The 16,734-nt window shown below is 53.8% G+C and overlaps 1 protein-coding gene across 5 annotated transcripts in view; it reads left to right on the forward strand.

The window, feature by feature from the left end:
• Window positions 1-16,734, forward strand: part of ASTN2 (astrotactin 2) — a 365,413-nt gene that overhangs the window by 253,153 nt on the left and 95,526 nt on the right. For 4 of the 5 annotated variants that reach the window (XM_072883508.1, XM_072883509.1, XM_072883511.1 and 1 more), the window contains one exon: window positions 5,898-6,163. In XM_072883508.1, coding sequence (XP_072739609.1) covers window positions 5,898-6,163 — 266 coding nt within the window. Of the gene's footprint in view, window positions 1-3,191; window positions 3,303-5,897; window positions 6,164-16,734 lie in introns of all 5 variants that reach the window. The other variant, XM_072883513.1, reaches the window with a different exon arrangement.

Below are 16,734 nucleotides of genomic sequence, written 5' to 3' on the forward strand. Positions count from 1 at the left end.
CGGTGGGGCTCCCCGAAAGATGAGGCTCGGGAGGTGCCCGCAGAGGGGCTGTGGGGTGACAGCGACGGAGCGAGCGGTGGCAGGATCTCCAGCCCAAGAGCCATCCTCCCGCGATGCCACGAGAGGGCAGCAGGTCCTCACGGACCGCGGTGGCCACAACTGCCCCGCAGCCACGCCGGTGGCAGGGCCCCACGGTGTCCCACGGGCCTGCGGTGGGTTGCAGGCTCCAGGGTGCACACTGCTGGGGTCCGCACTCCCGTGCTGCGTCCCTCCCGGACCGGCTGTGCTCATGCCTTCACCCCGGCTTCCCACATGGGATGCCATGCCGAGGGACGGCTGCATTCCCCCAAAAGAGAGGTGAGCCCTCCCTTGCCCCAGCCCACGCGTGAGCCCTGGGGGGGCGGGCACCGCTGGCTGCGTGGCAGTTCGGCACAGCCGGCCGAGCCGCTGCCGGTACAGCATTTCCTGGCAGTGGCAGGGGCTGGCACCGCGCCGCTTGCACGTGTGGATGCGTGTGACAGAGGAGCACTGCTGGCTCCCCCGGACATTGCGCCCAAGCCTTCCTCGCAGCCCCGAGCAGTGCTTGCCCACCACTACCAGCAGGCAGCGTTAAGCTCTTCGTAGACCTGTTGGTTACCGCACTGACAATATCTCACTGCAAGAGAAATTCCCAGGCAAACGCATCTATTGATTTTCTTTTAAGTCCCTTTCAATGGATTTGCCAGCAAATGGGGTATTATTCCACCAGGTAATAAACGGGCAGCCTGTGCCAGCAGATGTGTATTGGCCGTAAATCCCCGCTGCCCTGCCTGTGGTGGCACTAGGTCTATCCAGCCGGAGGGTGGTGTAAAGGGGAGGTGGACCAGAATTACATCTTCCTTGCATGAAATGCAAAACCCAAGTCCTAAATCAGGCCCAGCTGAGCAGCCCGTCAGTGTCGGTGGGGTTAACCTGCTGAGACAGGAGAAATCCCTACCTGGGTCTGTTCCTGACGTTCCCTCTACGGCTTCAGCTGGAGAGCCTTCTCTCCTTGTTCCAAGCTTTTCTGCTGTTGAAGAGCTACCACATCCTACCCCTGATGTGGCTGCATTCTTGTGGCAAGTGGAGTGATTCCCAGTTTTGGAATGACTTGGGATCTTTTGGATGAGGCGCTGTATAAAATGCTGGACCACTAGCAAACCCATCATCTCCTGGGAGCTCTCAAGACAAAATAGCACTCCAATACAAAAGAATTAGGTATTATGCTTTTGTTATTGTTATAGTGGTGGTGTTATAGTGGTGCTTCCCTCTTGTCCAAGCACTAGGAGGTGCTGCTGGTAATGCTGGAAGCTTTTCCCCACATCTGCAACTGCTGCATCCTGAGCAGGGACCCCTGTGCACTGTGCAGGCAGTCACCTCGTGCTGTGGGGTTATTAAATCCTCATGGAGCACAGAGCCAGAGCCAGGCACCCCAACAGGCGAGCAGTACCTCTGCACACCCTGCGCTGCTCATCCTCCCTTTCTTATGCAAGGCTTGACGCTTGGCGGAAGGCTGTTATTTTATTTGTTTTGTTGTGTTGTTGGTTTTTTTTGAATACATATTTCAGACAAACAAACAAACTAATAACTCCCACAAGTTGCCGTGATGTGTCTAACCACATCCGCAGCGCTGTGCTTCCAAACAAACGTTGCCAGGATTCAACTGAGTCACCAGCAGCGTTAGGAAAGCATGTTCAGATGCAAGGGCTGATAAGGAATCCCTCTATCCTCGCTGCTGCTGCGCTGGAGCCCCTGCAGCCAAGCCTCATCCTGCCAGAATGGGACCTTTGGAGCACCCTAGCAGTGGTCACCTGCAAAGCCCTTCCCTGGGAGCCAAGCAGAGGCTTTGCAAGAGCAATTGGAGTGCCCTGGGAGGTTATGCAGTTCTGCATGGGGCTCGTGCAATGTAGATCTGAATGCTAAAGCTGGGTTTACTTACTCTGGACTGGACCCAGCTTGCAGCGAAGACAACAGGAGTGTTTCTGTTGGTTTCACTGGCAGCTGGAGATGGCATTGCAACGGTACGTTGCAGGGTCTGGTTCTGATTCTGTCCAATCCAACAGCAAAAACTTCCTTTGACTTCATCAGAAATAGAGTTGGGGCGCCCATATTTTTATTCAAGAAGAAGCCAGTCAGATGGGCCTCAGCGCTGACAAACACTGTACAGCGACACGGTAATAAACAGACCGAGCCTCCAGGAATATGCGGGGTTTCTCCAGTTCACTGTCGGGTTTGCCGTGACTGGCCCCTCAGCCCCCTCCTTGTGTGCAGGCAGCTGAGCAGATAACCTGAACTCATCACAGAGGTAGGAGAGAGGGAGATAGAGGGACCCCGCTCCTTTCTCCCTGGGCTACAGTTGCAATGGCAGGTCTAGGAATAAAGGAGTGCGTTTGGGGGGAAAATACCTCCCAGATCTGAATAACTCCTCTGTGAGATGCCGTGAGTGGTGAGTGACGTGGGTGGGATGAGGAGGAAGCACAGTCTCCGTCCAGGAAATCGCCAGCTTTCTAGGGATGAGTGCAGTCCTGAAGGCACCTGGAGCTGATGCTTTCTACCCCCTGAGCAAGCAGATGAGGAACAACAGTTCTCGCTGCCTCTCCCAGAGCTGGCTCACAAGCAGGGTGTGCAGCTGGCACTCTCAGATAGGTTTTAAGAGCAGAAACAGGGTGATTATTTTGTTAGGACGGTACTTAAGCCCCCAAAGCTTGTTCCACAAAAGCTACCAGGAATTGCTATCCGGTGCTGATGACTTCCAAGTGCTCGTCTGGATGAGAGCTGGCAATTTGGCAGTGAAGCCCATATCCCTCTGCTGAGCCACATCCTATTTAATTTTCCTCCTTTGGAGTTGTACCCAGAGCCTTTTCGGTACAAGGGAACACCGTGGATCCCTTGCCAGCATGCTGAACCAGTAAGCTCAGCTGCAGTAACCCCTTACGTCCCCAGGAAGCCAGTCTGCAAAGCAGTGCGTTTCCCCAAAGTGACTGGGGCTTCTACCGTTATAAAGAGGATTAAATGCAGATAGCCATTTCCACCTTGCCTGTGAAGTCTGCTCTGCTCACAAGCCTGCCACGAGTCACCAGGCTCCATGGTTAATCTTCTGTTGCTGAGAACGTGGCTGCTATGGAAGGGGAGCTGCACTACTTACACAGTTTTCTACCTTACTTTACTTGCAGACGTCTACTCTTCCCCCTGTGCAGCTCCATTTGGTGACTGCTGCTCCTGAAATGGCTTTGCTCCATCTGGATTTCCATCAGGAGAAAGGAGGAACCCTCACTTTTATGCCGGTCCGTTTGGAGAGCTCTTGAAACCACCACCACCACCCCTGGCTACAGTGCCCTTTCCTGGGAGCAATGGGCAAAGGAGGCGGCGGATAGTGCAGGATATGTTGGATGAGCTCATGGTCATTTTCTTTTCTTGCTAAAGGGGCTGTGTTGTCAGAGTAGACACTGGAGGACAGCTTTCCTTGTCTAGCCCACCATTTGCAGGGAAGCCGTGTCCTCCCCTTCCCCAGGGTGACATGTCTGGTGGAGCACTGCTGTGTGGAGCTTCATCTGTATTCCTGGATGGGGCGGCTAATGCAAACACTTGAGTCTAAGCTCTTACAGCTGCATCAGTCGGGGTTGTCCCTCAGCACGGGGCAATGCAGGGAGACTGGAGTTAGCACTCTGCTGCAGAGGGAAATTCTTGCTCAGAAGTTTATTTTGCTCCTTACTTGCCTTGGCTTGCTCTTTGCAAACACAGACGTAACTGAGGAGGACCAGGGGAGGTTGCTCTTCATGCTTATTCATCCCACTCCTTACTGCTTGTTTGTACTCGAAGAGCACCTGAGACCTCAAGCACTGTGTGCACATGCATTGTGTGCCCTGTGATGAGAGAGAGAACGGGTGACAGGGGGAGAAGCACAGAGCAGATAGCTTGGAACGGAGGCTCCAACAAGGCATTCCCAGAGCAGTGCTCCAGCAGCTGGACCATGCTGCCCATCCAGCCTGGGCTGTCTCCAGATCTTCTTCCAGGTGTTGGTGGAAGCCTATATGTGCAATTTGAACAATGGTTTTCAGAACGCCTTTTAGAAAGGCTTGAAACTGTGTGCCACATCTCCAGACAACCTTAGCTAAGCTTAGGTTAAGCCATAGCCTGTGTTAAGGACACATCCAGGCATTTGATGCTAGTGGTCTATAATTCTTAGCTATAAAGCCAATAATTCAGGAAGGAAGGTTTGATATCCTATTGCCAATCATGAGATAACTGATTCCACTTTCTCTTCAACTCTATGTTCATGTTGTCCCTTAAAGCATGTCTCCAAAACTAACTTCCCCATGGAGCGTTGCTGAAATCACTGCTTGAGCTCTGGTGAAGAAACTTTGCAGCCCAGAAATGTCATCGTCATCTCCTTCTTTCTCTTCTAAATGTAGTTTAGTAGTGATGTTAAAAAAAATGTTACTTTTACCTAAAAGTGAGCAGAAGCTCACGGTATCACCTTATAGCTTCACTCTTTCTGAGCCACCCAGTTTATCATGGCTTCATGGCTTTCCCTTAGGAGGCTTGAAGTTGCCTGGAGCTGCTCTTCCAGAAAATAATCTCTCCAAGAACCAGCTCCAACTCTCGCTTTCCATGTCTGTGTACACCAGTGTCTTCCTAGATGTTGAGACATCTCCTCACAGCCTTGTTTTAATTTATCTTAGCAACTGCCCCCCTTTTATCCCACTGAAAGACAAGTTGGTTAGAATTTGCTTGTTCTTCCTGTGACAGCTTTGATCCTGCGCACAGAAGTGTTCCCTGACAGCCAGACAGCAGGGAAGGGCTGTGCCTAGCCTGAAGGGCTTTGGGAGTCATCAATGAATACTGTGTTTACTTGTATTTCTAATTGACTAGTGCCTTGCCAGGTCAGCTGCATGTCACTGCAAGCTGAGGGCATTGAGACAATCCTCCTTCCTCTACAGCTCCTTCTTGGAACTGGGAGGTGGTTGTTGGAGGCAACAGCCATCCAGCTCATGGTGTTGGGAGCTTCATTCAGGCATAGGATGGAGAACGGCTTTTCCTCTGTAGGTCTATCGCCAGGTTATGAAGGTTGAGCCTTCATTCTTGGGTCAACCCAAGAGAAGTGTCTGTAGATAAAGAGTTTAAATAGGAGTGTATAGGACACAGGTGGGAGTCCTGGCTCCTTTGCTCAGGGTATCACCAGGTGTGATGCTTTCCATGTCCTTAGCAAGCGTTTGGACCAAGGCAGAACAAAGTAAGGCTCTCCGGGTTTATCTTCTTGTGCTTAAGGCCACCAGGAAGTTTCACAATAGGTTTAAAAGGCCTGAATATTTCCTGAAAGCAGAGTGTTGACAGTTTGGTTTTGGAAACGCCTCCATCTCTTCCCCATGTGGTGAGATTGTTCCAGTACCCGCTTACCTCCTCTGCCAAGGGGCTTCATCCCACAATGTAGTCTCTTTGCAGCCTCCTTTGGGTCCGTCTCAGTGCCCTGGATAATGTGTCACCCAAACGAGAGAGCTAAGGACCACAGGGACTAGAGAGGGCTGGCGTTGAGGCGGGGATGAAGGTACTCAGCTCTTTGACCTGGTCACTTTGGAGAGGTTTCTTTTTGGCAGGGAAGATATACTTGGGTGGTTTTGTTTCATTTTGAAGTGCAGAAAGTGAATATGAAAGTTACAAGAAAGGAAGCTGGAAATGCTCACACTTTCTACCCACTCCCAAGCAGTGACCTGCAAGTCCTGTTTTTCTCCTTCTCACCTTGACCTTTCTGGTTTCCTGTTCCCACCTGGCCTACACCTTCAGCAGCTGCATTTATCCTGGCTACAGCAAGGTTTGGGTTTGGGATGACTGTGCTGAAGTTTATTTAATGCTGTTTGGTTTCTTCCCTCTCCCTAAACCAGAAACAACTGAGCTTGGAAACAAGAAGGAGTTGAAATCTATGCCCTTCATCACCTATCTCTCGGGCCTGCTGACAGCACAGATGCTGTCTGATGATCACCTCATCTCAGGCGTGGAGATTCACTGTGAGGAGAAAGGGCGCTGCCCATCCACTTGCCATTTGTGCCGGCGCCCCGGCAAGGAGCAGCTCAGCCCTACGCCGGTTCTACTAGAGATCAACCGAGTGGTGCCTCTGTACGCTCTGATCCCGGACAACGATACCAGGGAGGTGAGTGAGCCGGTGATGGACCAGCTCCACCACTATCATCCTGCCTTGGTCACATCTCAAGTCTGCCTTCCTCAGTCTCTGCATAAATGTTGAGTTCCCTGGAGTGGGGCAGTGTTTTTGTGTGCATGTTTGATGGGGAACACTTCAGGATGGTGTCAGCGATGGAGCTGGCAGATCCTGCTGCCCACCACCTATAGCCCTCGCAGACCTGTGTCTCCCTGCCTCCAGTACAGTGAAGGCAATGCTGTAAACAGCCGGGGCCACGGTCATTCCTGGTGTCCACCCACAGCAGACCCCAGTGTGCAGGATGCCTCCTGTGGAGGGCTCTTGGGAGCCAAGGCATCAGGTCAGTCTTTCACTCCTGGCTCTGAGATCTCAGCCATAGCTGTGCAAGGAATGGCCAAAGCCCTGTAGGGCTCCAGAGTGGCTTTGCAAAGCGGTGGTGCAGAGGGAGGGAATAACCAGCCTCTTGGGACAGTCCCGCAGCCACAGGAGGTCACTGTTACTCCAGGAGGGACCAGCCAAGCTGGAGGTCACCCTTCCCTGGAGCTGGGCTCCTCTGCCTCCTGCAAGAACTTCAGTGTTAATCCTATGGAGATTGATTTCTCACTTTCTCAGTTCGCTGCCACCCTCCACAGCCCTCTAACCCCAATCTCAAGTCCAAAAATTACAGACCTGCTTAAAGTCACTTATTAGCGCTGAGCCTGCACTTGATTAAGATGCCTGCAGGGAGCCAGCATGCAGCAGCTGTGGGTGGGATGCAGAGGGCTGCAGGTCAGGAAGCAATCCTAGCACACGGAGGTGTGACCACCAGGCATGATGCTTCACCCCCTTCCCAGATCCATGAGCAAAAGAGCCCCCATGCTTCTTCTGGCTCCCAGGTCCTTTATGGGGACTGTCCCTCCTTGTCTACCTCTTGATCTTGTTCCTGCTTTCCCATCTATCAACCCTCCTGGTTATTCCATGCAGCCGTACCTGACTTCCATACATTAGTTACTCTCTCTTTCCAGCGCTTTCCCCCAAACTCCCTTTCTCCCACTATTTTCTCATCCTGCATCTTTTCCCCACCCATGCCTGCTTTTCCTGTTGGGCAGTTCTTGTGCAGATATTGACCTGCCATTATCAGCATGTCCAAGGCAGTGCTGGGATGAGGCATTACAGGTACAGAGAGAGCAATGGGAAGGTTGTTTTCTTTCAGGCAAGAAGGACGTCCTCCGTAGCAGTGATCTGCAAGACAACAGTTCTTTTTGGGGTACAAGAGGTAGATTAGCCAGTGGGGAAAGGGTAACAGTGAAAGCAAGCAGAGCCCAGCAGGATCTGGGGGATCTCCATGGACCCTGCTCACCACCAGCTCCCCTTCCTAGCCCTGTGCCCGGGTGGCAATGCCACCCTGCCTCTCTGGCCCCGGCTGCAAGGTCCCCTCCTCCCCCAGCCCTGCCGACACTGCCTGCCCTGCCGGGCTTGCTTGGGGCACCTCCTTGTCCTGGGCAGCTGGAGCCTGTGTTTCACCAGCAGCAGCCTCCTTCCCTCCCTCCCCTGGCTCACGCAGAGGGCTGGCCCCATCAGCTGCAGCTGGAGGACAGCCCGCATTGTGCTTTCTGCTGAGGCGCCGGGAAAACCAGCAAACAAACACACAAACAAACAAAACTCCAGTGAAGCAACTAAACAAGAGAAGCCCCAGCCGTCTTCCAGAGGGCTGCGTTCGATGCATCCCTCCTCCTCCTCCCTCCACCTGCTCACCCAGAGGTGGAGGGGCTGCCCCAGGGAGCCTGTCTGTGCAAGGGTGCTGTGTGTGGGTCTGCTCCCCTTTCACCCCAGGGTGCTCTCGATCAGCGGCGCTGGGGTTAGAGGTGGCAGGGCAAGGGATTCGGGTGGCTACAGGATGGAGGATGCTGCCGGAGCAGGTGCTGAGGGGACACAGGGAGCTGGCAGCGAGCAGCGTGTGCCAGGACGGGTCACCTTGCTCCATCCACAGTGGCGGGTCCTGGGGTGGGGGAGCAGGTGGGTGCGCGCTGTCCTCTCTGACCCCCGGCATGCAGCTGGACTGGGTCTCCTTGTTTTGGCTGTGGGCTCCTCTTGAAGAGAAGGGGCCCTCTCTTCCCCCCCATCCCCGCAGCCCATCCAAGGCCATCCCCACCCTTGCTGCAGCAGGACACAGGGAGTGCTTTTTGGCTTCCCTGTCACTCCTCTTTCCTGGCCATTCCCATTCCCTCAGCATGAATCCCTTGTCTCCCATCAGCTCAAGCACTTTCCTTTCCCCTTCCTGCTCACTTCTTAAACCTTCATCTGATCCGCTGTCCTGCTCCCTCCATCCCTTCCTCCCCAGCTTGCTTCTCACCCTTCTCTCCATCAGCCTCTCTGCTGCAGGATATTTATTTCTCTCTCTCTCTCATCCCCTGCTGCCCTTTGGTCCCACAGGCAGGGATGAGTCCCAGTGCCTGGTAGCAGTAATCCATTGCTGCCGGAGGGGCTCGCTGCCACCACGGCACAAACCTCGCCTCTCGGCACTGGAGGTTTTGCCGGGTGGCCTGGGCTGGGCAAAGCTGCGCTTGCCTCTCCGGAGGAGATGGAGCCGATGGTGGCCGTGCCCGTGCCCCAGGGAGGATGGCTTGGTGTGGCGTTAGTGCCGCCTGTGTGAGAACGTGTCCCTGCACCTCTCGCGGCATTGTGAGCTCAGGGACGCTATTCCCCTCGCGTTCCCCCATGACCGGGGAGGGAGGGTGACCGGGAAAGGGCAGGGGTCTGGGCGCGGTGGGAAGCCGCCATCTCCATGGGGGCATCACCCTGTCGCCAAGACCCGGCGGTGTGCCCCGGTCCACTGCAGGCGTGCCGGAAAGCCGCCAGCTTAAACTGCTTCCTCGCTCTGCGTGCTGGGATAGGCTCCCAAAGGGCGGGTGCTGTCAGGAGCATCTCATGTACGGTCTGGATGATGAAATGTCCTTTTTCAGCATCAAGTAGGAGGCCTGGGGGAGTCCCAGGCACTAGCAGAGTGGCGTTTGCCTGTGGCATAAACAAGATTTGCAGATGCCTGGGCTGAGCCAAGTCCTGCACCTCCGAGCACAGTGTCTGCATCTGAGCGCTCCCCTGCATGCTTTTCCCCGTTCATGTGGCTAATACTCAATCGATACAGCAAATGCTGACCTTACAGGAACTGCAAGCAGATCCCAATTCCCCCACAGCATTAAAAAAATAATCATTATAAACAATGAAGATCTTTCTCTTTTCATATATGTCCACATAGATAATTATATACGTGTACAGAGAGAAAGCAAGAAAGCATTAATAAGGTGGATACTAACATCTATAAAGTTTGCTGAAAGTTTTCTCATATAAACCTAGCAGCAGAGATGAGGCAAGACACAGGTAAACACATTTTGCCCACTTCAGTATGTGCAGGGTTTTTTTAGTAGGTTTATCTTTTCATCTGCCTCAGTGCAGTGAGTTACACGCTTTTTAAAATTTACAACTGCCGCGCTGTACAAGGCCATGTTCTCGGTTGCTGATGACCTTGCCAGACTCTTAAGTGCTGTGGTTTAAGTTTCCATGCTGGGTGTCTGCCTTGGGCTGATTTGCGATTTTTTTCTATGCATGCATGTTTGATTTCAGCTAAAACTGACCGTTTCCAAGAGGGCGATTAGGTGAAAATATATTGATTTGCCCACGTGAAATAAGTTGGAAAACTCTTTATTTCCATGTCATTGGGAACTGCTGTTTTCTTCTTGCTTTGAAGCAATGGCTTGAAATTTAGAAGTCTCCAGGAGTCAGGTTTTGCCTTTTGTTTGTCCGGAGGCATTTGTGCTATGAGCTTAAGGAGACTTTCAGCTGTGTGTGATCAGCAAGGCTTTGGTCTGTCTCCCCAGTCCTGCTCAAGCACCGTTCCTGCTCCCAGCAGTGGGGAGGATCCCAGCAGCATCTCGGGTGCCCAGAGTAGGGCACTGCCAGTTATTGATGGCCCCTCTTTTCCTTCTTGCGTGCAAGGAAAACTTTACAGATTGAGCCCCTGCTAGGAGGTGTTTCTGTTTCCCCCTGTGGTTTAACAGCGTTGCTCAGAGAACTTGCACGGTCGCTGATAGCTGCAGCCTGGCTGGGGACTTTGGCAGTGCTGGGGTGAGCAAGGAGCTTCCCAGGGGCAAGGAAATGTGTTTGAAAGTCCGAGCAGCTTTTGAAGGGCTTTGTTGAATGGCTTTTTCATAGCAGTCATGGCTGATGTGGCTGTGGGTGGAAGGTTTCACAGAGGAAGGACTGCTTACTGGAACAGAGGCAATGCTGGAGTCCTCTCTCCACCGGTCCCAGTCAGCTGGTGAGATTAAACTAGTCCAAGTAGGTTTATACACCATTGCGGTTATAGCTCCATTGCTCTTCACAACATGAGTTGAAGAGTTGTAAAGAGACAGAGAAGCCATGACCTTGGCAGTGACTTCTCTGGATGTCTCTGGAACCTGCAGCTTATTTTGATCGATGCCGTCTGCCCACATCTCTCTTCTGCAACACCTGTGCTCTGCAGCAGTGCAGACACCACAGTGTGGCCAAAGCAGTGGTCCCTCCACTGCTGTGTCCAGATGAAGCTGGAGGAGATTCTCCCACTGCAGGACTGTGGAAGAAACCTCCACCAGTGTCAGTGGCTGGCCAGGCCTGACAGCAAAGAGCTTCTATCCATTGTGGGGCTTTCTGGTGGCAAAATGCCCCCAACACCTTAAGGGCAGGATACTGTTGAGTGCATGTGATGGGAGAGAAGAGAGACGTGGTGACCCTGGCTGGTTCCCTCTAGTGAACACCTTGGAGCCAAAGGAGAGGAGAGCTGCACGTCACCCCAGCGAGAGTGCCAGGCTGTGGTGGCCTTCCTCCTCCACCATCAACATATTCCAGCCTGCCCTCACCCCACGGCATGGGCAACGTACTTCTTACTGCCCAGCATAGCCCTGGAGTCCACCAAGAGGCACGGGCTGAGAGAGCGAGACCCCAAGGTTGCATATTCTGCAAACCTCCATGTCCCCTGGCCTGGGCTGCGGGAAGGCAAGCCAGGCAGCTAACCCTGAGAGGCACCGGGAGGAGCGGGGATGCCCGCCTTCCCCCCTCCCTCCCACTGCCAGCACCAGCCCGGGGAGCAGCACTGAGACCTGGAAGATTCAGTGCACCCGGGAGCACCTTCAACGGGGATGCCCAGGGGCGTGGCTGGGGCCACAGGGCAGCTGTGGTCAGCAGTGGGGAGGAAAGAGGCAGGCAAGTTCAGCGGTGCGGTGCCTTCTGTTTGTGGTCTGTTCCTTTCCCCGCAGAAAAACCGAAACAAACACAAAGCCGCTCCCGCAGAGCAGCTCGGCCAGCTGCAGAAGTGCTTAGAGGGTGGCGTGGCGAGGGGGGCTCAGCAAAGGGGGGCAGGAGAGATCAATCTCGCTCCTAGTGGGAAATGGACTTAAACCCCTGTTGTTTGTATTTAAGGAGACAAATGGACGTGGAGCTTGGATTTTTAGAAGACCCCCTAGGACTTTTAATTCGAAAATTGAGTAATCTCAGTGTTTGCCTGCATCCATGGCCTCCTCACAGGACACGCAACCCAGCCTGTGGTGTGGAGGGGATGTGGGCTTGCTGGGGTGCACGTCCCCATGCTGCCAGCCCCGTCGGCCTCGGCAGGAGCCCGGCGCGTGGGTGGGGCTCTCGGTGAGAGCTGCTTCACTGCCTGCACATGGATGACAGCGTGCTTTTGCCAGCAGTGCCTGCATGCCAGGGGCCTGCAGAGCCCCTGCTGGGTCACCCGCTGGGACGGCAGCTCTCAAGACTGGTGCAAAATTCCCCATCGCTCCTTCCCACCCCTTGCCTGCAAGCACCCGCTGGCCCCGAGGAGCCATCTCTTGCTGAGCAGAGCATGGCCACCACTGGGCACTTCAGTGTCCCCGGGCAGGCAGGGTGGCCTTGGCCAGGGTGCTGGGAGGGAGGACCAGGGGAGCCGCGGGCAGCGAGCCTGCCCAGCCTGTGCTCGTGTCCCAGCGGAGCGCTGTGCCCGCTCCAGTGACTGCCCAAGCCCGGCCAGATGGGCAGCTGAGTTATCACGGACCAGAAGGCAAGCAGGGGCAAAGAGAGGGGAAAGCTCCTCTTTCATCCGTCCCATCCTCCGTCCTTCAAACTACTTACTCTCAGCTCACTCCGAGGATGCACTGATGATGATGGGATCATGTGTCCTTCCTCCCTCCAGAGTGGGCTAGCTGTTCGCACAGATGATGGCAAAGTGGTGGTGGAAGTTTCAGAGGGAGCTGCACAAACTGGTGTTGCTTTTCCTCTTGGGTCCAGGTGATCTCCGTGCCCTTGTTGCTCCCTTGCTTTGATGGTTGTATTTCAGCAGAAGGGCAAAGTGTAGCTGGTTTTGTCTTCTGTTGGTGGTTCTTGGTTGGGTCTTGGGGTCAAGGTTGCCTCTCACTTGCTGTTGGTAAGGCACGGTGCAATGGAGCTGTGCCCTGGCTGCATACCTGGAGCACTTCTGTGCATTTATACCAACCCTGGATTACCAGGTTGGACGGTCTAAAGGGCCCACAATGGCGTGAAACGCATCCATCATGCCTCCATTGCCGCCTGTCTGTCAGGGTGGTGGGGAGCCCACCCTCCTTTGTGCGGACTGGGCTCGCCATTGCAGCTCTCCAGCCCCTGGGCAAGGAGCTGGAGTATCCAAGTGTACCGCTGGTGCTGTGACTTTGGTGTCGACATTGCCCTCGAAGGGCAGAACAGATGGAAAAGAGCACACCTGAGAAATCCCGGATCCTGGTGCTGGCGCCCCGAGACCTCATGCTCCTGCAGCAGGAGCTTGCCTTGTCAGGCAACATCCAGGCTCTGCTGCTAGCTTTGAAATTATGACTGTGCCTAGGAGAGGAGCCCTTGACTCCGTTAGGTAAATGTTGTCCATACAGCTGTCCCGGTTCAGCCCGTAGGGAAGCAGACCTCTGTAAGCGGAGACCAGAGACGTGCCTGGAGGACATCTGTCCTAGGCTTGAGCAGGACTAGGAGAAACGTCCACCTGAGGAGAAGGGACAGAGGTGGAGGAGGAAAAGCCAGAGGAATCGAGGCAGGGCCTGGAGAAGTCAAACTGAGGCTTGTTTCTCAGGGAAGAGTTTGGCTGTACCCCTTGCATCCCGTTCAGGAGGGCAGATATCTGGGCCCTTCCTATTGCCCTGTATCTCAGGGCTGATTCTCTTGACGTTTTCTCCCCATCTGGGCCTGGCAGGAGGAGGGTGAGGTTTTGCAGGATTCAATGGGGACAGAGTGAGAGGCGTCCCCGAGGCCATGGGCTCATATGGCCCCCATATAGCACCAGACAGCAGAGCTACTGGAGGACAGCGATCCTCCCTGCACATATGCAGCTTCCCCGAAGCAGCCCCTGAAGGCGTGGAGAGCTGGTGCCAGGGATTTCTTTTTCCACTGCCAAAGCTGAAAGGGAGCCAGGGCAAATGGGGACAGCGTTTGTATTGTTGAGGTGAGTTTTTTGTTTTGGTCTGGGGTGTGGGGTTTTTTATTTGTTTTTCCTTTGTTTTAATATCTGCTAATTGGCCCTTGTCCTCCTCCTCGTGCACTCGAGCATCCTGCTGCAGCTCTAGCCCACATCCGACTCACGTTACCAGAGGAAGAATAGCCGCATTGTAACCGCCCCGATCGTGCTATAATGGGGAGCTTTGTAGCTGAGGTGTGAAAGCAGAGCTGGCTCCCCAGGACAGGACTCTCGCTGCAACGCGAAGGCTTTTATTTCCCCTGCTGCCAGGTTTTACAGTGTCCTCTGCTGCTCCCTCGGATCCCATAAATAACGGAAACCAGGATGCTGCCCACCCTGGGTCCCTTCCAGTACCCTGACCTTTCCGGCAAACCACTGATGTGCCTTCCCAGGATGAAGTGCTGGTGATCCTGCTCCCTGGGGACAGGCAGCCGGAGGCAGGGAGGGTGTGAGCAGCACAAAATGAGATCACCTGCCAACAGCAGTAGGGAAACTTCATCCTCCTTTGCCGTGAACCTGGAGCAGACTTTCAGACGCAAACTGCATGATCCTGGAAAGAGTCTCTGGCCTGGGAAATCCTTCGTTTTCCTCCTCCTTCCCCCCCCCCGCCTCCTCCCAGAGATGTCTAGACTAAGGAGCAGCGTTTATCTCCTGTGAACAGCACTGAGCATTACTGTAAGGGCATGGAAAACTTTTCCTCCAGCCATCGTATCATCATGGTAGCATCCCAGTCAGGCTGTGAAATCCCTGCTTGAGCCTGCATCCCATAGTCTTCTTTCCCTTGATGAACAGTCAGTATTGCTATCGCTATCTCCGGACTGCTTGGAGCACGGCAGCGTCCGGGAGCTCTGGTCAGTGGCCCAGTTGTGTCAGGCACTGTATGGGCTGGCATCGCTGGGTGACTGCATTTGCTGGGAAGCAGAAGAGGGCTGCACCTCGCCAGGTGTTCCTCTGCCTCCTCCGGTGGCACCTGCCGGCGCCTGGGGGAAGGTGGTGGTGGTGTGCAGGCACCGTCTCCATCCTGCAAACAGGACGGGACAGAATGTCTCCGTTGGCTGCTGTGTCCCTGGACATGAGGCTGAGCCTGTCCGCTGGCATGACCCAGCCTGCTTCCACTCTTCTACCCTTGCTTCTACATTTAGAAGAAGAAGCAAACAAAGGCCAGGGAAACTAGTGCAAAACCCAAAATGTACCAAACTGCCAGCTTTTAGGTAATCTCTGGTATCTCCAACATATCTATGTGCAGCCTGCATGCTCATTTATGGTTATTTTTTCATTTCCCTGTATTTCCTTTTTAATTTTTCCAGAAACCGAGGTGTGCATACCAACCACAAAGAAACCTAGACTCAAAGAAACAATTGAGCCAGATTTTTATATCCCTGTCAGCCATGGAGAAGACCAGATGTTCACAGATAAGCACCCAACACATGCCCTTTCCAGTACCCCATTTGGAAACACCAGCCCCTGTGGTGTGTGCTGAGTCCTGCAAATGCTGATCTGAAAGTTTCCATCATGTCCTATAATTTACCTCTCTGGGGATGTCAACAGAAAACCCACGGTCAGAAATAACTTAATGCTTCTCCCTCCATCAGCCAGGTCTAACAGAGGACAAAGGAAATGTTCTTCTATATTCTGTTGCAGAGCGTCTAAGCTATAAAATGGGGCCAAATGGCCTCCCCCTGAGCACAAATAACAACAGTAGAAAGATCCATATGCAATCGAGTGTAGGATAAATGTCCTTAGCTGATCATTCGTTTCCCTAATATTTTTTTTATGAATAGGCTTAACTTATGGTAAGATGGGACTTTATGGTCCTGTAAGTCTTGCTCATGTCAAAACAAATGAACTAGCCATCCTATGGGGGAACTATCAATCCAATATATGTGTGTGTATGGGTGTGGGGAGTCAGACCTATTATACCTTTAAGAGCAAATTAGATGCTGTTCCTATGATTCATAATGCTATATATCTAATGGCATGACTCGTCATCTAGAAAATAAACGTTTCGAGCCAGTTTCTCATCTCATAAATTTCCCCTCTGGCACTGAAGGACATAAACTAAATGGGCTGACTCACAGGGAAACAATACAATTTGGATACTTTTAAATGAAAGATAAAATTGCCTTAGGGCACAGAGGGGCGTTGAGATCCCGGGGAGTGGTTGGCAAGCACAGGACGGCACGTCAGGGGCTGCTCTGCCATCCCCAGCAGGCAGCGCTGCTCCTGGGACGCCCTTCATGCTTGCAGAGCCTCTTGGGTTTTTCCAGCTCAGTAGCTTGGCGTGACCACCATGGCGAAGCATCCGATGCAGAGATGGTCGTGTTGGAGATGGTCTTCTTGTTGTACGTGCTGTCTCCTGGCAGGGAGGAGAGTGTTTGCTGCACGTTTGCGAGCACGGCAGCAGGGAAGGACAGGAGATGTGGAGGTGCCCGCTCCAAGGCAGGAGGGGAAGGCGGTCCTCAGCCACCACAGATCAGGGAGGTCCCTGTGCATTCCCACCTGCAGCTCTCCCAAAGGCTGCAGCTGCACACGGGATGGGTCTCAGCACCTCCTCTGCATCCTTTGTCCATTGCTCTTGGTCTTCCTGTGCCATTGGGCTCCTGGTTTAGGTGGCAGTTGCCGTTCCCCTGGGTTTGCGTGAGCAGTCCCGTACCTCCTGGGCTACGCTGTCAGAAGGAGAAAGGGAAGGAGAGGTTTTCACGTGGTTGCCAGCTGTGGAGGAGCACGTGCCTGCAGCGTGCCTTTGGGGCTGGGCTGGTTAAAGCCATCGCCTTTGCAGGGGAAGGCGGCTTCGACTGCTGATCTCTGCCAGGGCCTAAGAGCAGCCCCTGCCACTGCAGCCAGAGCCTGGAGCAGGCTGGGGGAGGTGAGGGAAGGAAGGGTGGAAGGAAGGAAGGAAGGAAGGAAGGAAGGAAGGAAGGAAGGAAGGGACCACAGAGTCCTCAAAGCTCACGGAGACCCTCTGTTTGTCCTGAAGTTTCTGTGGAGCAACTGTGTGTCCCCACATAGCAGGCTGGTGTCCTCACGGAGGGTGTAGAGCCTCCTAAAGCGATGGTGAACATCTTCATGCAGGGAGCTTCATCCCTCCTTTCTGCACAATCTT

This window comes from Ciconia boyciana, chromosome 18 (genome assembly GCF_034638445.1).
Source record: "Ciconia boyciana chromosome 18, ASM3463844v1, whole genome shotgun sequence".
NCBI classification, from domain to species: domain Eukaryota; kingdom Metazoa; phylum Chordata; class Aves; order Ciconiiformes; family Ciconiidae; genus Ciconia; species Ciconia boyciana.